This window comes from Melospiza georgiana, chromosome 8, assembly GCF_028018845.1.
Source record: "Melospiza georgiana isolate bMelGeo1 chromosome 8, bMelGeo1.pri, whole genome shotgun sequence".
NCBI classification, from domain to species: domain Eukaryota; kingdom Metazoa; phylum Chordata; class Aves; order Passeriformes; family Passerellidae; genus Melospiza; species Melospiza georgiana.
The window spans coordinates 1,745,291-1,767,618 of record NC_080437.1 but is presented as its reverse complement, the minus strand read 5'-3'; the positions used below and the strand labels follow the sequence as shown (position 1 = coordinate 1,767,618).

General features: G+C 44.0%; 2 protein-coding genes across 6 annotated transcripts in view; one reads left to right on the top strand and one right to left on the bottom strand.

The window, feature by feature from the left end:
- The window catches only part of CTNNA3 (catenin alpha 3), a 411,331-nt gene that overhangs the window by 239,285 nt on the left and 149,718 nt on the right, over positions 1-22,328 (bottom strand). The gene's annotated exons all lie outside the window — the stretch shown is intronic.
- The window catches only part of LRRTM3 (leucine rich repeat transmembrane neuronal 3), a 78,036-nt gene that overhangs the window by 12,144 nt on the left and 43,564 nt on the right, over positions 1-22,328 (top strand). The window contains exon 3 of one of the 3 annotated variants that reach the window (XM_058028691.1): positions 16,561-16,611. The exons of the other annotated variants lie outside the window; for them this stretch is intronic. Within the exon in view, the coding sequence (XP_057884674.1) occupies positions 16,561-16,566 (6 nt within the window). The 3' untranslated portion in view covers positions 16,567-16,611. The remainder of the gene's footprint in view (positions 1-16,560; positions 16,612-22,328) is intronic. 3 annotated transcript variants of the gene reach the window in all.

Below are 22,328 nucleotides of genomic sequence, written 5' to 3'. Positions count from 1 at the left end.
CTGTCAAATGTGAAAGCATGTTGGATTTGGCCTGTGTTGGTATCATAAATAAAAAACATCTGTACATCAGTAATATCAATAGAATGATTCAGTAATATCAATAGAATGTATCAGTTATATCAATAGAATGTATCACTGATATCAATAGAGTGTTTCAGTAATATCAATAGAATGTATCAGTAATATCAATAGAATGCATTTTCCAAAGCCATGAGCTACTGATATGTATGCTTTGGCTTCATGTATAAACTGACATGGCAAGTTCTAAATTTAGCCAAGCCAATTTCTTTTAAAGCCTCATCACGCTAATTACATCCATCAAGTGTGTAAAATACATTTTGTCAGCTAAGAACAGAAGACTTAAATGAAATGTAAATCCTTACTCAGCACTTTAAGCTGTTAATGGCTCTAAGTCGTTAATGAGATGATGAAAGGAAAATGCTCCTGCAGACTCTGTAGTGAGAATTTATTACCAGTACTCATTACTCCCAGCCAGTGCAGATTCTGAAAGTGTCCCACATTTGTGCCAACACCCCAGTACCAACAGAGAGATCCCAAAATAATCTTCTTTGCCTGCAGATGTGCTCGTGTGTGCAGGTGGGGCTTTCAGGCAGTGCCAGGGATGGGTGCCCTCCCTCCTGAGGCACAGGAGCTTTCCCCATCCTGCAGCAGGGCACAATGTCAGAATGGCATCTCAGCTTGACTTGCTGGCACTGTAATCCATCAAACAGTGTGAGCACTAATGGCTGACTGCACAGCATGCCTGGGCTTATGTGTTTTTGTAATGAATTTTGATAGATCCCCCATTAGAATTAGCTCAGAAGAGCACTGGAAAGAGATTTACAGGACTATGGATGTACTACAGCAGGATGGGGGAGAACATGAGAGTTAAAGGGATATATCCCTGTTATCCAAAACTTGCAAATTTCGTTTCAATTCAGTAACATCAGGATTTATGAATTTTCATCCTTTTCACCAACTACAGGATTTCCTGTCTCTGCCTATAACCTTAGGGAAGGTTATTAAGGGAAATTCCCAATTGCAGAAAACCCCTAGATCAGGCTTAGTTCTTACTGAAAGGAAAAATATCATTATTTGATTTCTTTCTCAGATGTCTCTCTCCCAGTCTAGTCCCTTTCTTTCCTTCAGTCTGAGCTCCTCTCCTCTCTTGATTAGCTACTTCACAGAAAGAGAAAGAAAATCCAGGAGCTACATTTAAATGTAGCAGATGCCCTTGAATTTGCACCGAGTTGTGCCCTGTAAAGCCTTGTTTACAACCTCAGCTCCAGCAGCAAGTGAGCTCCCAGGAACAAAGAAATGTTAGAGGCATTTTCACAACAGTTTTAAATTGCTTCCCCAGTAAAGAGGACTCACTGATCAAGTAAATAAAGTGAGGTAAAGTGATTCATGCTCAAACACAATGAAAATTAATAAAATGAAGCAGTCTGGAATATTTGCACCCTCTGCAGGAACATTGTCCAATCAACTTTTAGAGAAAATTAACATAATGTTCAAAAATTATTATGCATGAGAAAACAAAAGCTATCTCAAATGATTGCCCTGCTGCAAGAGGATGCTGATTAGCTACAGAGAATTGAATTTCTGGTATCAGTGCTTTATTGGGTCACTGTATGGATTTGACAGTCAAGACACCTCCTTACACTGCAAAACCAAAGCAGATTTGCCTAAGATTAATTCCACACTAGCTTAATTATTAATCAGTCTCTCCCAAATGGATTTTTTTAAATGTACTTGAAAAGGCCAGTGCAAACAGAAGTGCTGTGTGTAAGGATGGCCAGTTCTGCAGGCAGGGATGCTGCAGGGGGCAGCCTGGGCTGAGGGTTTCATTACCATGCATGGTTCTGACAGGCTCTGGATAACCCCTGATCCCTCTGCTCAGGACCACAGAGAACTTTGTGTCTGTTTAATAGGGCTGTTTCAGGCTTTAATCAAAGATTTACAATCTACACCCTGGAACAAGGAATATTCCCCTTTTTAAAAGGTTTCAAATAAAACACTTTTTTTTTTAGAGATTTTTCTTGAATATCTGTAGCCTATGCCCCTTACCTGCACCTTCTTACAATTTAATACCTCTTTATACAATCTAATGCTTCCTCTTCCACTTCTCTGCATCCCCAACACAAAGAAAACATAGACACTGTCGCATGTTCTTTCCAGCACAAATCTGTATGTCCAATTTTACTGAATGAATTAACAGCTTTGAAGGGAAGGAGTAAGCAGGGAAGTGCAGGAGCTGATGGGAACCTGTGCCAGGCAGTAGAAGGAGCAGGACTGAAATTCTGTGGAAATCCAGCTGCTCTGTGGCATTTGCTAACACACTGCAGTGGTGCTGCATGCTAATGGCAGTGAGAGAAAGAGGGGTTTGCAAATCTGTGAAGCTGTACTGGCATTAAACTGTTTGGAAAACAGCCTGGAAGAAAGGAATGCCTCAAAGTCAACCAGTCAAAATTACGTGAAAACTCAGCTCCTCCCTGTTCTGTTACACATCATAAAAACTGCTGTGATAATTACAAAGCTCATTGGGCCAACAATGGCAAAAATGTGGACAGACACCTGAAACTTCATCCCCTCCAGCTCAGCTTCAGCTCTGACTGTGTCTGAGCCAGCTCCTTCCCATTTTGGAGCAGTTGGTCGTTCCCCCAGATAATTTCTGGCAGCACTCTGAAATGATCCTCCATTCCAAGGCCAGGCTGGACAGGGCTGTGAGCAGCCTGGCTCAGTGGAAGGTGTCCCTGCCCATGGCAGGGGGCTGGAAAGAAATGGTTCTCCAAGCCAAGGCATTCTGTGGTTCTCTGAGTCTCACCCCTAACTCCCAAGCTCTAGGCAAACTCCTTCACCAGGCTGGCCTGTGCTTCTGTTCCAAGCAGTACTGGAAGCATCCAGCAAGCTGGGAACTCCTGCATCCTTCTGGGAAAGTCTCCAGCAAGCTGGGAATGCCTGCATCCTTCTGGAAAAGGTTTACATCTGCTTTACATTTACCTTTCCAATGAGCCTCCTCCCAAAATACTGACAAGAAGCTGTTGTCTAAAGCCATATTTTTCTATCCAATGGGCAAATTCATTAGGGCTCCTCTTGCAAAAGGGGACTGGCAGAATCCTGCTGAAAGGGAGTTGAGGGCAGCCTGACAACCTCAGCCAACACCTTTGCCCTCTGTGTATGGCCTGAAGCAGCACAGGTGAGGGAATTCAGGGCACATGCCCCTGCTGCTGGTTTCCCTCTGTTCCAGAGTGCAGTGCAGGGCTTGTCCCAAGGTGTCCAAGAGCAGCTCTCCCAGGATCACTCTCAGGGCAGGTGTGTTATTTTTTAGCAAGTGTTGTTCTGCTTGCCAGTGCTAACACTGACTGCAAGAACAACAATATATAACTGCTTGTGCCTTCCTGTTCTGTTAGTGTTCCATACATCAGAGCTTGCAGAGCCTGTGGGAAAGAAGCCAGTGACCATTAACCTTCACTTTATTTTATGCTTTTATAATTTCAGGAGTTTAGTTTCAGGCTTGCAGCCTTCAGGGCTGCAAAGCTGAGACTGGAGTAAAATACTGCAAAGCAGCAAATGCTTAGCATAAGATAGAAGAGCTTTTCCTGAGTCCCCATGTCGTTTCTCCCAGCTCTAATGCAAACTTTATTTCAGGGGATTTAACAAGTTTTTTCTTGACTTGAAGTAAATGCACCAGAGATGCTTTCTGCTTTTGAAACAAAGAAATAGCTCCTGGATTTGACAGTGGCCAGTTCACTGAGTTCCCAAGAGGTCACACTGAGTAGGCAACACCTGACTGTCTTTCAAACCTTGACAAGACAAATCAAGGCTGGAGGGATGGCCAGGACAGCACATTCACATCTTTGTTTCTACCACCCATAGGAACACAGCTGAAAACCCTATTGCTATTAAAAATCAGGAAATCCCTCTTGTACCTTCATGCTCCCCTTGTCTTTGACTCAGACTGGCCCACTGAAACTCAAGACAAAAACACCTCCCAAAGGGTAAGTGTGCCACAAAATCCCAGGACAAAGCTCAGGGAGAATCCCAGGACTTTGAGGGCATGGTTACCAGAAAGTCCTGAGGCTGTTTCAGGAAGTTTACCCTTCATCCATCATTCACACAGCAGAGCACTCCCAAAGGTGAGGTGAATTCCACAGACTCCCATGTGCTGCAGTTTGTAAATCACTGCCATGAAAGTAGGACAGTAGTGTCAAGCTGACAAGAGGCCTTAGCATTTCAGAATTTCCTCACTGAATAAGCTTGACTCGTGGTGCCTGCCACAAATGCAGTGCCCCAGCATCAGCTGTGCAGCACAGCCCTGCCTTGGCAGCACAGAGCAGCTGGGAGTGCCCCCACAGCACTGGGGACACACAGAGCACCAGGAGCTGCACTGCAGCTGCAGCACACCAGGCAGGCATGCAGCACTGCTCTGTGAAACTGGGGCCCTTTGTTCAGCTTACAGAATCATTCCATCTAAGATTTATACAACTTAAAGGCTGGACAAGGGGCAAGGTAAGGCAGCAGAGCAGAGAAGGATGCTTTCATCACCAACAGCCCTTCTTGCATTCTGTTTATCAAAGGCCTGACTGATTAAATAAGAGCCATCAGTTCCTGTTACACAGCAAGCTGCAGCAGAGCCAGCAGCCATCTGCAGTGGCACCTCTGATTCTTTACAGCTCCTACACATCAGGGTCAGGCAGTTCAGCCATCCTGACCTGCAGGTGAAAAGCAGATAATAATAATACACTCTGTGTCCTGTCCACATTCTCCTCAGGGAAAAGAGCCTCGAGCCAGCACACAGTGTCACAAGGGCTGGGTTTCCTGAGTGCTGCAGGGATGAACTCTGTGAGCCCTGCACTGCCATTCCCTGTCCCTGCCCCAGGGAAAGCCTGGCACAGCATGCACTGCTCCCCCTGTGCTGCTGTCAGCAGGGCACTGCTCACCACTTCCTCCCAAATCACAGGAGCCCAGAAACCACCACATCATTTTCACTTTTCCAAGTCAAGCCAGTCCCCCGGTGAGCCAAGTGTCTGTTGTGAACTTTGCTAACCTTCAATTTGCTTATGTTCTCAGAACTTAGTACATAGGGACATAACGATTTCTTCCAGATTACATCCTCTACAGGAACTCTACATCTCTTCTCTTTCATTGCTTTGCTTGGTGAATGCAGAAATCAGGGCCATCCACTTGGAAAATATTTTCCTTATTTGGAGTTTTAGTATCAAATATGGGAAAAAAAATTTTTTTTCCAGCAATTCCAATCTGGAAATAAACAGCTCATCAAGTCAGTTATCTATCAATTAATAAATTAAAGATAATAACGTTTCTCCTCAACTGCTTCAACAATAGAATTAATTAGTTCTAATTAGAAATAAATGTCACTCCTTGAAGTGCCTCAACATCAAAAATGTTGAAGCACCTTTCATTAGAGAGTCTCTAAACACTCTGCAAGACATTATCAATGCCATTTGTACAGAAATGAGGTTCTTTTCAGGCCATGGCAGCACTGGGAGCAGATGCTCAGCCTCCCACGGGCATTATTTCAGTGATTGTTTTCTTACTCACAAAGAAAGTGGAAGCTGGGTGGGAGACATGAGTCATGTGAAATGAGAGCACAGCATCGTGCAGCAGCAAGGGAGCAACCCCAGACACCTCCACCCACGTTCAGAAAGGTACAGAATTTCCTAAACTAAAACATAACCTTAATCCCATAACAGCACACTTCCACAAATGCTGCTTGAAACCTATAGCCTGTCAAGCCATAAAATACAATTAGTCAGTGCTGATAATCACCACTGTTGTGGTTTGGCAGGCTCTCCTCCTCCAGTGTCAGATGTAAAACAGATGATGGTGGCCTACAGAACTTGGGGGAAACATAATGCCTGACAGCAGAGCAACACTGCATGGAAAAGAACTGTATCACCTCCAGCAAAACAAACAAGCCAGAATCTCACAAGATTCATACCAGCAATCATCACCCCCAGAATAAATAGAGGGTTTCATTTTACTTGTTTTAAAAGGCTTATTCCACTTGGTGAATTATGGCTGTTTTTTCTGAAGTGGCTCCTAATCTGATTGCTCAGAGATTTATGTACAGTCACAAGGTTGGGAAATTATTATTGGGAATGTCTATTCAGATGAGAACTTTCTGAAAATTGAGATAGGGACTAAAATCAGATTTTATACCTCTCATTTAACAATCTGTTATTAATAAGCTTTTTAATTGATGCCAGTGGAAATAATAACTTTGCATTCACGGTGCCAGACAAAATTCTGTTCCATTGCTTAACCATATCTGTCCTTCCCAAGATGACTTAGCAAAAGCAGATTGATGCTGTGGTGTTCATTCAAAAAGAGCCCAGCCTTAAAAAACAACCCACTTTTATCCCAGTGTTTGTCCATGCCTGTCCATGATGAACTGCTGCCATCCAGCTGCAGTGAACCCAAGCAGTGACCCACACATGGGGCAGTGAAAGATGTGTCCAAAACTGGACCTCACCAGGAAAGTGCCACCCCACATCCCCAGCAGCTCAGGAGAGCTCTCCTGCATTCCCAGCTGGGGTCAAACTGCCAAAGGCTGCTTTCCCCCAGCATGGGGAGGTATAAACCTCCCTGTGCTTTACAGGTTGAAAATTCTGCATCACAAAGGATGAGGGGTGGCCCTGCAGAAACTCAGAATCAAACCTGAACAGATGCCAACAGGAAAACTGATTTCATTCCATTGTGCCTCTGTTTAAAAAGCTCAGATTGTGATGGTACATGATACAATAACCTACCTTGACTGTGAGGATGTATTTGCATCAGCACAGAGAACTGCAACAGCTCACAAAGGAAGGGATTCATCCACAGAGCACTGAACTGTTTGTGCTCTCTCCTGAACCAGGGATATCACAATCACAGTAGGAAATGTCATATCAGACATGCCTAGCAGGCTTTCTGACTGGGTGCAACCGTGTATAACAAGTACAAACAAACACATACCAAAAAAAACACCAAAAACCCAGAAGAAGAAAGCTTATGATAGCTAGAAAATGATGTTTTAGCCCTTAACATGCCCATGCATGAATGTGGATCAAGTATTATACTTCAAACAACACACCTGTAAGTGTTCTCATTATACACATAGAAATGAAATCTTTTTATACAGAATTTCCACTAAAATCTTACCATCCTTGAGGTCTGGCAGCAAGTTCTACAGATGAATTATGGACTGTGAATAAAAATATTTTAATAAGCCATTTTAAAATCAATTCCCCGTCCCTTGAATCAACTGGTCCTAAACATTTTCCTCAGCAAATTCCAAACCATTTCTGTTTCAGCTAATCTTCCTTGGTAATAGGGAATTAGAATTGACCACAAACTGAAGAATAAAAGGCAAAATATTTACACAAAGGCATTGTTAATGTACTCTTAACAAGCCTTTTGAACTGTGTGCCGAAGGACACAACGTTGTCTTTTTTCACTGGTAACACTTTGTTAAATACTAACAGCAGAGCTCTGCCATTAAAATCATTGCTACCATTGCCAACAGGGAATACTCCACATTTGTGAATTGATTCTGCTTGTCCTCGTAGCTTTGCAGAGATCTGGAAGGTCCTGTTTGCATTCCCAGACCTGACTGACCCAAACAATTTATATTTCCTGCACATTTTGCCATTTTCCCTTTCCCAACGTGCAGCACATGAATGTACCCTGAATACCTGGGGGCTCCCTGCTGTCAACCTTTGGCCATGTGGAGAACTGACACCTCATTCCTTCTCTGTCTTCTGTCTCCAGACACTTCCTACCCCAGAGGAGCAGCTCCCCTCGCACTCCAGCACTGTTCAGCTTCCCAAACAGCCTCTTGTGATGAATGCTAGCACAGGCTGTCTGAGCCCAATGAATTCTGTCAGTGTGCTCTCCTTTACCTGGCAGACAGCACTGATGAGCTGCTGTGCTAGAGCTGCCCTAGAAAGGAAATATTCTCTGGCTGCTGCTGCTTGAAAGCACCCAAGGCAGCAGCAGTTACCTCTCCCCATTTACCCCACCCCTTAAATGACATTTAGCAGACTGACAAACTGCAGCACCTCCTTCACCTCCCTCAGAAAGAGTGAGGGGAACGTGAAAATTGAGATTTAGCATGCTAAAAACTACCCTTCAGTAATGGGTGTAGAATCAAATTTGATTAGGGTCTTACTGTTGTACAGTGCAGAAGTGTGTAAATTGCACAAATTAAAATCTGTTTGTTTGTGGCTGGCAAATGGGAGTGCATGTAATACTAGACACAAACAGCATGCAAGTTTACAAGCATAGCAAATGCTCAGATAAAGGCAGAGTTACTTCAAGTAATTGTTATTATTCTAACAATCCATGCATGACTGCCTCCAGAGTACACCAAAAAGAGAAGAAAAATAACATGTAAAATATTTGGTTATAAAACACATGAAATCTGTCACATTTTTTGTTTATCTTATTAAAAGACCATCTAATGAAAACTAATACTGTCTTATCTGAGCTAATTTTCCCTAAAAAGAAAAAATGGCCTCTTTATCCCACAAACAAACACACCACAGATGAACATACACTAAGTGAACATATTCTTAGACACCCTACACATATAAACCCAGGAGCCACTGCTTATTAACCACAATAATTAAATACCATTAAATAACAAACTCTTCCCTAAATTATGAAGGTTCCACTGTCATCCACTCATCCCAATCCACAAATGAGACACAGTATCATCCCAGTCCTGCTTCACTCCATCAAGCTCAATGGTGATGGATGTTCTTGAAGGAAAATTTGGATGACTACTTCATTAGGGGTTTATTTAAAGATTCAAGTTTCCATTGGCAGTTTCCCTTTAGGTGGCCAAAACAGGGGTTTAGGAGTTTAGCTGAGGTTTGAACATTGTCCATATTTGTTTTCCCTTCACAGTTCCATGTAGAGTTCATTGTTAATGTGCTCCATTATCTGCAGATGTGTATTTGGAAAGGCATACCCTTCCAGCATACCAAGCATTACAACAAACCTGTTGAGAAAAGCTTCAGAAAATTGCCTGATGTGCAAAGGCAGAAGTATAGCAATTTTCACAGTAATAAAATGCAGGCCTTTATTTACAAAGAAATAGAGCAATATCTATCTTGCAGGTGCTATCACAGAAGGGGTTATTTTTACTTCCTGTAATAAACTTAAGCAAACAAAATCTAAATGAAAAACCATTTGCAACTAGGTTACAGAAATTTGAACGTAATATGGAATATTGTGAGTTCATTGCCTGCTATCATCAGATCAGGATTAGGTGTATTTGTGCTAAGGCTGTCCTTGCAGCCCTGTGGAAGGTTTAATGTTCTTTCATTTCTGGAATAAATCAGCTGTTCTCTTCTCGCACATAAAATGTTACATACTTGTAAAACAGCATCTGGTGGAGAGAGAAAGGAGGGGATGTGATTGACATAGGAGTCCAAAATCTGCTGTACTCAAAATCCCATTTTATTATACAGCTTTAGGCATCCACTGCAAAAGCAAGACTGAAGATTTGCTTGCATTATTCTCCCCATGATACATTATTGACAGTAACAGCTACCATTATTTGGGGAAGTGATTTGGACAAGCTTCCCGAGGAAAGAAGCATGCAGAAACATTTTACCCTAATTGCTTGGGGCTTATCCTTCAGTAGCCAGTGAAGCATTCTCTTTCCTCACAAAAACCACTGCAGTTCCACTTGGCCTTGCATCACTTGCCTTGCATTTCCACAGTGAAACCAAAACAGCACCAAAAATGCATCAAATGCTGTCAACAACCAGCATTTCTCACAAGGTTCAGGGCAAGTCTTTATGAGGTTCAGGGCAAGTCTTCAGCCTCTGTGTCTGCAGCTGAGCTCAAAATCCATCACCAAAAAACATTAACTAATTCTGACTCAAGAACAGATTTAAGCTGCCAAGGGAAACAAAATTCACTGGAGTCCCCCACTCCCATAACATAAATCCATAACAGAGCACAGACACTCCCCAGTCTGACTGCAAAATTCATCTGAGTAGCCACACTTGCAAAAGAAGCTGAGAACCCCCAGAGAAAGAGACACACGTGGGGAGACTTTCTGTCTCCTTTTCCCCATGTGTCTACAGGCCCGTGGGCAGAAAATGCACTGGCCAAAGGCACAGGTGAAGCTGTTTCCCAAAAGAGGCAGAAGACAAAAAAACCCTCACCAAATATGAATATGTTTCTATACAAATGCTGAGAAGGTTAAAAAAGAGGTGGCTAGACTGCAATGCCTACCTGTAAGGGTGTTTTGAATAATATCAAACATTGGAGGAAAGAGATAATTATTGGTACTTTAGTATCTAGATAAAGGATTTTAAAAATGCAATAACTCGTGTCAGTACAGGAATCATGTCAATAAAGCATATCCCAAAAAGCTTAGAATCATATCAGAGCTTGGTGAAATGTACCAACAAGAAAAAAAGAACCTCTACAAAACTCCAAGTCCATGCTCAAATACAGGAAAAGTACATTATTAGAGACAATCTAATCGTTTTCATTTGAGAAGAGCAACCCTGTTGTGTGCAGAGAAACTGGAATGATTGCTAGCACAGGAAAACAGCAGTAATGGTAGGGTTTCATTATTTCAGACATGCTGTGTGACAAATCTGATCTGTAGATTGTACTTCAGGGAGAGGCAAATAGGGGACCCACTAAAAAAAGCCACTTTGTGACACAGCCACAGCAGTGGCAAGGTCCTCATCAAGAATATTAAGAAAGGCAGTGTGTAAGAGAGACCCTGATACAGCAAGATTCAATATCTCTAAAGTAGACAAAAGTTTTTTAAAAATTCCACTTGATTTTAAAAAGGTGATGTAACTAAAAGTGAAAGCTTGTTAAAATAAATGGAATTTCAAATGTTAAGCATGTGAAGGTTATGCAAGCCCAGCTTGCAGGGATGTGAGCCTGTCCCAGTCCCCTCAAAGCCCTGTTGCAAGGGTAACAGCAAACCAGCCCTGGTGCTGGAAGGGGATTAGGAGAGGGTACAGCAACAACAGCACCAGAAAATGTCATGGCATATGCCTGTAACAGAAAGGAATATAAACCATGGCAGGTTAGCTTACAAAACACAGTCTGACAGGCCACAGAAGAGTTTAGGTAGAGAGAACTGCAGCACTACAAGAACCTTTAACACACCATCATCATTACATCAGGAGCAGGATGGCTGCCAGAGCCTGTGGATCCAGCTGGGCTGCCCACAGAACACAGGGACAGCACAAGAACCAGATGGGTCCTTGTGCACTTCAGTACAGAAATCACTGGGAGGTTTCCATAGATGAAAGAGTGATGCAGCTGAAAATGGGACCAAAAATGAACTGGCATTTTATTGCACAATAAACTGCAATAGTAAACTGTGAGAACTCACTAGGACCAGCCATAAATCACCAAGCAGTTCACAGATAAAATAATAACCTAATCACTATAATATACATTCTAGTACTTTAGAACCTCACCAGCATCAAAAGAACACAAGACAGCACAAATGACAATTCTTATCAGGAAGCTCTGACCACAAAGACCAGCACAGATAACATCCATCCAATGTGGATTGTAGCAGGAGCAACAAGAAAGGACCAAAGTAGGAGGCAAATGGACAAGTCCTGTGTCAATTATACTGGACAAAGGCTCAGGGAGAGCTTTTAAAAGAAAATTCATACCTCACAAAGCTATTGAAACTTTATGTAGGACTCAAATAACAGCTGGGAGAGCTTTATAGCTCGTTCTTAATTAAAAGATCTAAAAACCTATTAAAATTATATCCATGGAGAGACTGACTTGTAAAATGTAAAATCAAAATTGGCACACACAGAGAATAAAATGCAGCTTTCAATCCCACCTGTCTCACCTGGGACTTTCAGAGGTTAACAGAACTGGGCACCAACGGGTAATTCTTTAAATATTGGAATTGAAAATTTTCTGACGTGGTTCTGTGACCAAGTGAGCTCCAGCCATTCCACTAACAACTTCCTCCAAGTCACTTTGCTATTTCAAGGCAAATTGATTCCTGGAGTGGTGTCACTTCTCTGCTTGAACATTGTAATTACACAAATCCAGGTTTAATAACCCAAGCTATTCGAGTTTAAAATAGACACATTGTTTTTCTTTTGCCATCACTGTTTCTCTACTTTCACAACCTCTCCAGCCCTGATTTACCCCAGTCCCAGGTATTCCACAGCTAACACCAGGACAGACACCTCACACAAAGACACTTTTACAGTCTGCAGACAGAAGATTTTGCAGCATGACAGAAGTCTCCAGGCAGGGAAGGTGCAGGACCTCTCCCTTTTCCCAAGCAAAGGGAAGCCTGTGTGAGCTGCACCCCAAGAGAGGCTGAAGCAGGAGCTCACCAAAGGTAGAAGGAGATGGGTGGGGACCCTGTGACACAAAGGACCCTTGGAAGCTCTGCTTCTCCTTCTCAGTGTCCCATTCAGGGGGCAGCTCTTGTCCTTCTCCCCTGCACGTGTCCCCAGCAAGCCACAGCATGGCCCTGGGAGCTCTGAAAGCAGCAGGGAAGGCAAGAATGAGGTTCAGAGTGTGGGGAGAGAGCAGGGAGTGAGTGGAGAAGTAGGACAATGAAGTGGGCAATCCAAGCACTTGTGGAGACACAGGGGAGCTGGAAGAAGCAGGTGAGTGCAGCTGAGCAGTGAACACAGCAGTGTGAGTGAGTGAGTGCCCCACTGAGACACAGGCATGGGGCTGCTCTCTGCTTCTCCTCTGCAAGGGCACTGCCTTCATCAACATCAGGCACAAAGCCTTGGAGACTCACTAAAGCCCTGCAGTTTATAAATCTAAACAAAAGTGCCTGCTGTGCCCTGCATACACTCCAAAGAAAAAAGAAATTACAGATGGATCTTTAAACCTGTGCTAAAACCAGGAGTGTAGAGAACAAGTCATACAGGCACTCTTTGCAAAACCAACCCTTCACAGCCACCATCTCCACTTCAATCACCATTTCCTTAACCAGACCCTTGGGGGAAATGGAACAAACTGATTCAGGCTGGTTTTAAAGCCACTCCCTCAATGCCTGAAGCCGTGCTGGGTGCCAGCCTTGGAGAACACCTCGGTCTGTGGGTGCCCCTGGGAGGCTCTGCCTGGCAGCTGTGTGCAGCTGGCACCCCAGCACCCCTGCTCCTCCTGCCTGCCTGCCCTTCCCCTCAGACACAGCCTGGGACAGGAGATCCCCCAGGGCTGGGAGGCTGCTCAGGACACCGAGGGCAGCCAGGGATGCATTTCCTGCCCAGCCGCGTTGGGCAGCTCACAGTTAAACCTTCTGCTGCAAAGCTTGGGAATATTTTTGTATTAAATTCTGCCAGGCAGTTTTTGAGCAGATCTACTTACAGACTACCACTGTGACTTCCAGCAGAAACATTCATTTCATATGCTATGCTAGTACTTCCCTCACAACAGCAAGACAGCAAAGAAAAAGCTTTATAATGCAGAAGAGATCTGGATATGGCAATTAAACCTTCATTTGTATTTCATTTAGCAATATGAGAATTCTGCCAGCATCTTCAGAAGGCTTTTAATCTATCTGCATTAATGCCCAGCTCATGAGGCAGCAGTGCTTTCATTTCACTGAGCACTCGAGGGCAGCTCCAGTTGCTGCCCCGGCTGGCTCATGGGGACAACATGCCCTGGGTGGGACTGGTTTGTCCCATCAGCTCCAGGGACACACAGCAGAGGCAGCTCCAAAGGCAGCTCCAGAGGAGCTGAACATGACACTGGCTCCTCGTCAGAAGCAGAGCATCTTCCAACATACATTCAGTGACCCAACACTGCTGTTCAGAGAAGCAACAGTAGGACATGGAGCCATTTCTGTGTGAAAACAAGAGAGTCTTTCAACACCAGGGATGACATGACTGTAACCCATCTATTTGTTATGCTTTAAAAGTTACTTAGAATGTAAAAAGGAATGATGCAGTGTTTGCTTTAAAGCAGAAAGGAATAATGACATTAGTGACATCATGGTATTAGTCAGCCACAGAAAGGGCCCCATGTCCACAGAGTCTGAGAAAGCCAAACCATTAAGTTAAAAAAAAATCTGAGGGAGAGTTTTGCTCAGAAAGATGCTTACAAGATCTGTATTGCCTCATTATACAAATGCAAATTCAAGGATCCATGAAAAATGAAGATTAGCTCAAGGAATGTGTTCCCTGTCAGCAGTGCAATAGAAATCCATCCTGCTTGCAGAACAAACCTGCACACAGGCACAACCTGCATTTCCTTGTCTCAATTAGGACCTCCCAAACCATGCAGATCTTCCAGAACAGCCTCTTAAAACTGACTCCTTATTACCAACCACTCTACTGTCAGCTTCCAATACATTCATGAGTGATAATGCTTTCCTGGCCTGAGTCACAAACTTATTCTTTTAAAACATTTTACATCTGTATGCAAGCCAAACTGGCTATCTTCTTGAGCAGCCAGGAAACTTGAGTCCTCCCACATGACTCACCCAGATAATACTACTATAATAACTTTTTTTAAAATATTTGGAATTAAACATCAAGACAGAGCAATTATTTTATTGCTCATCAATACTGAAAACAAAATTATTAAATCTGTTCTTTTCAAAGCAGGCAGAGCTATGATTTCAAGTTTGTCACCCTGTTCCAAGTGTCTTTATCCAGTTACCCACTCCCTCAAATACCTTGGTCCATTTCATCAAGCTGGTGTTGTTTTATTTTCAGCTTAACAAAAAGTAATCACATAACAAAAATAACCACATAACAAAAAGTAACCACAATTCCCTGTGCTTTTGGTTTCCTTTTTAACAATGTCAGCTTTCCAAAGCAAAGCTTATGTATTGTCCCCAAAGCCTTGAGGAAAATTAGCAGAGTAGATAATGAGAGAGAAACTCTTATCAAGGAGGAGAATTTACTGATCATTTCCACTGCAGGCTGCAGCTTCACAGTTACTTCAGGCTGACCTAATTACAAACTGCCTGATTTTCTCTCTCCCTTGCCAGACCTGGTACTGAGCACACTGAGCAGGATCTGGGGTTTCACACAGGGCTGCGATTCACTAGAAAAGTCATTGTTGAGCTTCTTCAAATTCTTAACAAGTTACTGCTAGGCTGGATCAGCCCCTTCCCCTGGCTCAGCCCAAGCACCCGAAGGGAACATCAGATTAAATGAGGTACGAAATTCCATCTGGAGAAGAACTCAGCTCCACCTAGAGCAGCAGAAACACCCTGGGTCCTGGGCAGGACTCCACCCCACAGCAAATGACAGCAAAGCCCCTGGTTCTGAGGGAGTCCCAGCCTTCCCAAGCTGTTTGCAGCACTCCATCCTGCTCAGCTCTTCCCCACACAGGAGGCTCCAGGGCAGACAGGCCCTGTGTGCTTCCAGACTGCAAAAAGCAGCTCCAACACAGCAGCGTGCAGGGATGGCAGATCCCAGGCTTCCAGAAACATGACACAGCTTAGCAAGATGTCAGCAAAGAACATTTGGCTATCAGTATTCCATAAATAGCCAATTTGAAAAGAGCTGCTCAAGTTCTAGAAATCCATCACTTTTCTATTTTCAGGGTTTTTTCTCATTGTTTCATGTAAATGTCCAGAACAGACTTCATACTTCCAAGATCTAAAATGGATGTCTTTGTGGTTTTGGGCTGGAAGACCACATGCTTCAGAGGTACAAATACTCACAAACCAATCTGTGTGATAAATGAAAAGAGGAATCCAATGGCAGCAGCTCCAGGTCTGCAAATCAATTAGAAATCATTCAAAAAATTAGGTGGGAATATCTTTACAAGCAGAATTGCCATCTTCACTTGTTTGCACAGGTGCCCAGAGCAGCTGGGGCTCCCTGGGTCCCTGGGGCAGGGATCCTGTCCAGGGCCAGCCTGGCACAGTGGGAGGTGTCCCTGTGGATGTGCCACTGAGTACTGAGAGCTCACCCTGCACAGACAGGTTTAGGAATCATTCTGCAGAATCTCCCTGCTCATTTCCTGAGCCATAATTCTGACAGCTTCTTACCTTACCTGCATTTGCCAAGAACACTGAAATAACTGGAAATACCCAGCATTTTCTTGGATCATTGTTGCCATGAATACACCACACTGCTCAGGTACACTCCAGTCTGGCCTGGGCTCCTCAGAACTCTCACAGTTTATTGGGCAGCAGAGAAAGTACTTTATCCTGCAGGCATAGAGCACTCCTAAACAAGGCTTGTATGAAAGATGGTCCTTCACTCTGAGCATTCCAGTACAATTTGTTGTGGGATGATGAATAATAGAAGTGATTATAGCACATGTCTTAATCCCATCTAAATCAGCTTCTTGGGCTTCACAGAGAAAAAATAAATAAGTTATAGAAGATCATTTAACCAAATGGTTTTTGAGATTGACAACACAAAGTCCCTAACATAGCTGCTTTACTGAAAAAATGGAATAAGATTACTCTTAGGAGAAGAAAAAGTAGTATTTTCCCATATTTCTTAACCACCAGGAAATATCCTTCCCCTTTTCATTTCCTATTAAAATAAAGGTGAAGTTAGTGACTCAAAGAAAACTAATGCTGTAAATTATTGACCTCCATAGGTCTGAAATGATGGCTGGTACCACTGAATCCTTGAAACATGGTTGGAAGAAGTAAGTGGAAAAGTTTTCTACACTACTGTAGAATTTTCTAGTGGTGTGAAAGTGAAGTCTTGTGAAGTCTTAAATATCTGCCTGACAGTATGGACAGAAGTGATTTACAACAGCCAAGCTCTATTCAAAAGCAGCTTGCACTGAGCTGACTGATCTTCATTTAACATGATTACTTAGCCATGAATTAAAGTTAGAACTCTCTGCCTTTTCAATGTGAAACTCAATTTATCCCAGAGTGTCTTTCACACTTGATGAAAAGTGAAAAGATAATTTCTTTCTGTTTTTTTATGTAATGTAACCACAGTGAACGTGTATTTGCTGCAACATTTCATTACCCAGGTTAACATGCAGCATGGAATACCCTAGCAGCATGTTTATAGAAAATAGAACTTTTTAAATGTCACTGAGTTGAAAGACAATTGGAGTAAGATGAGTGAAAAATTCATTTGTTCCTTCTCCCTGAGGACAAAGCAAATGTTTTCTTCAGTGGGAAATGAAGAGAAAAGCAGGGAAACAGCTTTGCAAATGAGGATGTATAGAGGCCTAATTTACAAAAGCAAAGAAGAACAGTTTATTCCATTAACTTCTGCCAAAAAGCAGCTTAGGTAGGATTCTTACAAATCTTCAGCTTCACAGAAGCCCAGAGCTTCTGAGGAGGCTGGATGAGAAGGCCTGGAGTGCCTGTAACAGTGCATTCCCAGCAGAGCTCTCAGCAGCTGAAAGCCCCCCTGGAAATGGAGCCTGGAATTGGCTGTGCTGCTGCCAGGGGCTGGATGGCCACACACAGGAGCAGACATGGGCACACTCACACTGGTCATGCTCAGAAAGGCTCTGCTGTCACATCTGCCCCGTTAGGAACTAAATGAGCACACAATGGAATCTCCATGCAGAGATGAGAGCAGAGCAGCAGAACCTGCGTGCATGGAGGGCAGGCACACACCCAGCCTGCTGCCCCGAGGCCACACCACCCACCATCCACCACCTACCATCCACCATCCACCATCCTCAATCCACCATCCTCAATCCACCACCCACCATCCTCAATCCACCATCCACCATCCACCATCCACCATCCTCAATCCACCATCCACCATCCTCAATCCACCACCCACCATCCACCCTTCACCATCCTCAATCCACCTTCCACCACCCACCATCCACCATCCACCATCCACCATCCACCATCCACCACCCACCATCCACCACCCACCATCCTCAATCCACCACCCACCATCCTCAATCCACCATCCACCATCCTCAATCCACCACCCACCATCCACCACCCACCATCCACCATTCTCAATCCACCATCCACCATTCTCAATCCACCATCCACCATCCATCATCCACCATCCACAATCCACCATCCTCAATCCACCATCCACCATCCACCATCCACCATCCTCAATCCACCATCCACCATCCTCAATCCACCATCCACCACCCACCATCCACCATCCACCATCCACCATCCTCAATCCACCATCCACCATCCTCAATCCACCACCCACCATCCACCACCCACCATCCACCATCCACCATCCACCATCCTCAATCCACCATCCTCAATCCACCATCCACCACCCACCATCCACCATCCTCAATCCACCATCCACCATCCACCATCCATCACCCACCATCCACCATTCTCAATCCACCATCCACCATCCTCAATCCACCATCCACCATCCTCAATCCACCATCCTCAATCCACCATCCACCACCCACCACCCACCATCCACCATTCTCAATCCACCATCCACCATCCTCAATCCACCATCCTCAATCCACCATCCTCAATCCACCACCCACCACCCACCATCCTCAATCCACAATCCACCATCCATCATCCACCATCCACCACCCACCATCCACCATCCACCACCCACCATCCTCAATCCACCATCCACCACCCACCACCCACCACCCACCATCCTCAATCCACCATCCACCATCCTCAATCCACCATCCTCAATCCACCACCCACCACCCACCATCCACCATCCTCCATCCACCATCCACCATCCACCATCCACCATCCTCAATCCACCATCCTCAATCCACCACCCACCATCCACCATCCTCAATCCACCATCCTCAATCCACCATCCACCATCCTCAATCCACCATCCACCATCCACCACCCACCATCCACCATCCTCAATCCACCATCCTCAATCCACCATCCTCAATCCACCATCCTCAATCCACCATCCACCATCCTCAATCCACCACCCACCATCCACCATCCTCAATCCACCATCCACCATCCACCATCCTCAATCCACCACCCACCATCCACCATCCTCAATCCACCATCCTCAATCCACCATCCTCAATCCACCACCCACCATCCACCATCCTCAATCCACCATCCACCATCCTCAATCCACCATCCTCAATCCACCACCCACCACCCACCATCCACCACCCACCATCCTCAATCCACCATCCACCATCCACCATCCAAAATCCTCAATTCACACCAGCACAAGCGAAAGGCAGGCACAATAACTTCAGAAACATGTTTGCAAAGTGCTTTGGATTTACCGTGCAAGCAAGCAGGCCTTTGGTTCACACAAAAAGAAATAAGACTTGTTAATTTTAAATGAATACTAAGTTTAAGCAGTGCAAGCCAGCATAATGTTGAGGTGTTTATTGCTAATATGCTGATTAACCATAACCAGAAAAAATTCCTGAGCCTGTAGCACGCTACATAAATAGAAGTGCCTTCAGTGGGAATGCTGGATAAAATCTAACACAGGACACAGCTCAAGCTGGAAGCCTAAAGAAGCAGTCCTCCTGCTGTTGAGATGGGAGAGCTGGTGTCACTCTGAAATAGCCTCCATGGAAGCTCCTAGCAGAGTTCCAGGGCTCTGCCATGGGAACTGGGCAGTGCCTGAGCTCTGTCCCACTGCCAGAGGCCATCAGTCCCTCCCCCTGTGTTTCCCAATGCACCAGGGAAGGCAGCAGGCAAAGGAGAGAGGGATTCTGATTAACAAAGAAAACAACCCTCTGAGAAGCTGATCCCCATAACAAATATCTCAGAAATCCTATGATCCCCCTCTAAGAATTCACCCTGAAGGATTTAAAAAATATCTGAGAACAGGTCACAAGAAGGTTTAGAGATATTAAAAGTACCTAATCCGTGGTGCATGACTATTATGGATAGGGGTCATTAAAATTTATGTGCATGAGACATTGTAATCTTTGTTACTTAATTACATTTCAGTAGAACTGTGGATGAACGGGAGCATCTTTAAAATTCTGCCCCACCATTCTAATTAGCCTGGTACACTTAAATTTAGGAGGGAAAAAATCAAGAAAACCTGAAAATAATGCTGATGGGAATGATTATATTAAAAAAGGAATTGGGGGAGGAAAGAACAGAGACCAGAGTTACCTTCAAGTTGGATAAGCAATTAATATTGGATCCAGGATATTTTATATAAAGCACAGGAGGTCTAGCAGAATTATTTCACCCAACTGTTGTGAGCTAACCCACTGCACTCAGCTGCAGATACTGCATTTTAGAGAAAAGAAAGAAAAAGGTAAAATAATCTAGAGAAAAGAAAATTAGAATAAATATTCTTTTAAAATTACCTATGATGTGTTGAAGCAGTTGCATTTAGAAAAGACTGACAGAAACCACACAACATTTCCCCCCTTGTCATTATCATTAACAAACTGGAGGGGGAGGAACAAACAAGGGGGGGAAAATCCAGTTATCTGCAATCAAGATTAGGCTGGGTGACAGAAAGTTCTTTTTCAAGCTCCATCTGCAGTGTTGCCTGCAGCCTCCAGTGCCTCCCCTCCCGGGGCACAGAGGCTGGTGTGTCACAGACCCCGAGCAGAAGCACAGTGCTGGCACTGGGGCACACACAGTCTGCAGCTCAGGGCAGCTCCCAGGCAGTTCCAGCCCAGCTGCTGAGCTGCCAGATGTTGGCACAGAACACTTAAGCTTCTTAGCAGCCACAAATAAACCCCACAGTTTATCTGAGCTTCTGTGCAACTTTATTACTTCCGACACGAGGCTATCAAAAATATAAAATATAAAAGTGGTCTTAGGCTAAAGCAATGCCGTGGATTACAAATTTGTCAGTGTAAGTAAAAAAACAGGCTTAAAAAAAAGATTTGCATGTGCACAAATGATACATCCAGAGGAAGTGGAGGATTGCCAGCAGATTAGCAGATGAGGTGAACAATGAGGTTCCAGGACCAAGGAATGACAAAATGCCCTAGAAGTTTCTCTCTCCTGGATCCAACAGTGAAATCAACACTCATTCCAGTAAAGAGAGATTCTAAACCACTAAATATAGAAACTACAAATCACAGATTCAGCACAGTGAGTAATAAAGATGCCTCAGACATACAGGAAAAAGAGAAGTAGCCAGATATGATGTCATGGAGCTCATTTAAAATCTACCTAAGGCTAATTGCAACAGGCCAGGCTCAAGCACCTTTCAGGATAAATCAAGTCTGTCTGCTCAAACATGGTGAAGGGGTAACACAGATTCCCAATTCCATGCAGGTCCCTTAACTGGGAATAAATTCAGCTTTTCAAGGCACATCCTTCTCCACAGAAATGGCAGTGGTGTATTCCAAGGCAGCTCAGTGAGTGAACACACAGTTCTGAGTGTTTTAGCATGCAGAGTTGTTTAGAGATGGCTGTGACCTTTTGTCATGTGTAAATACACATAGTTGGAAGGTATTTAGCTTCTAGAGGCTACAGAAAGATAACATTTAGGACAAGTGACGTGCATGGCACTGAGTTGTGGAGTCCACTTTGATAGCTCAAGTGTCAAAGCTAATAAAAAAACAAAACAAAACATTGGCTACCCCATCAGGGAGTTCTGAGGTATAAAACCACATCTGCATGAAGGGACTAAAACTGACAATAAGTTTGCCTTTTCAGCATGTCTGCCCCTCAGATCCCAAGAGCAAATGGAACCAGACTTGCCTCTCATGTCCCCAACACACAGCACAGGCTCCAGACATAATGGGCAGATCCCAAACCTGATCCTTCCAATGAAAATGGAGTTAAGGATTGCCATTTAACAAATCCTTTCTGATGTTCTCACCTTCCTTCCACCTGCTGCCAGCCAGTGAAATTAATTCAGCAAGCAGATTGTGTAAAGGCAACAGATTATCTGAGTTTAGTTTTCCTCCCTTGTGCCATGTGCTATTTCTGCTACCAGCTGGTTGGAAATGCCACCTAGGCAGTCCTGGTGAAGCCATGGAACTTGACAGTGCTTTGGAATTCAAAAGCTGCAGAACATGAATAGAAAATATGATTAGAAATATCGACATTGTGAAAGAAAATACAGATGGATTTCCAGAACAGGAGCCTTATACAAGTCTGATGAAAGGAAATATGAAGAGAGAGGATTTGTCTGAATCCAACATGGCCCTGCAGCACGTGGACAGGACAGCCCATCTCATCCATGGCACTTGCACAGTTCTTAGGTCACTCCAGCAGCATTCCATGTTGCTCTTCCAGAGCCCAAAGGTGTGAGAAATGCTCTGAGAAGAGCAGCCTTTGCTGTAGTGCATGTATGTAGATCCTACAAGGCCTAACAGCTGCTCTTTGCCTGGACAGTTTGGCAAATCAGGCAATTTGGGCATGTCCTGTATCGAGAAGAAACTCCAGTTCTCCATTTGCCCATATCATCAGGCACTAAAACTGTTAGAAATGTCTTATTTACAAGGACTGAGTA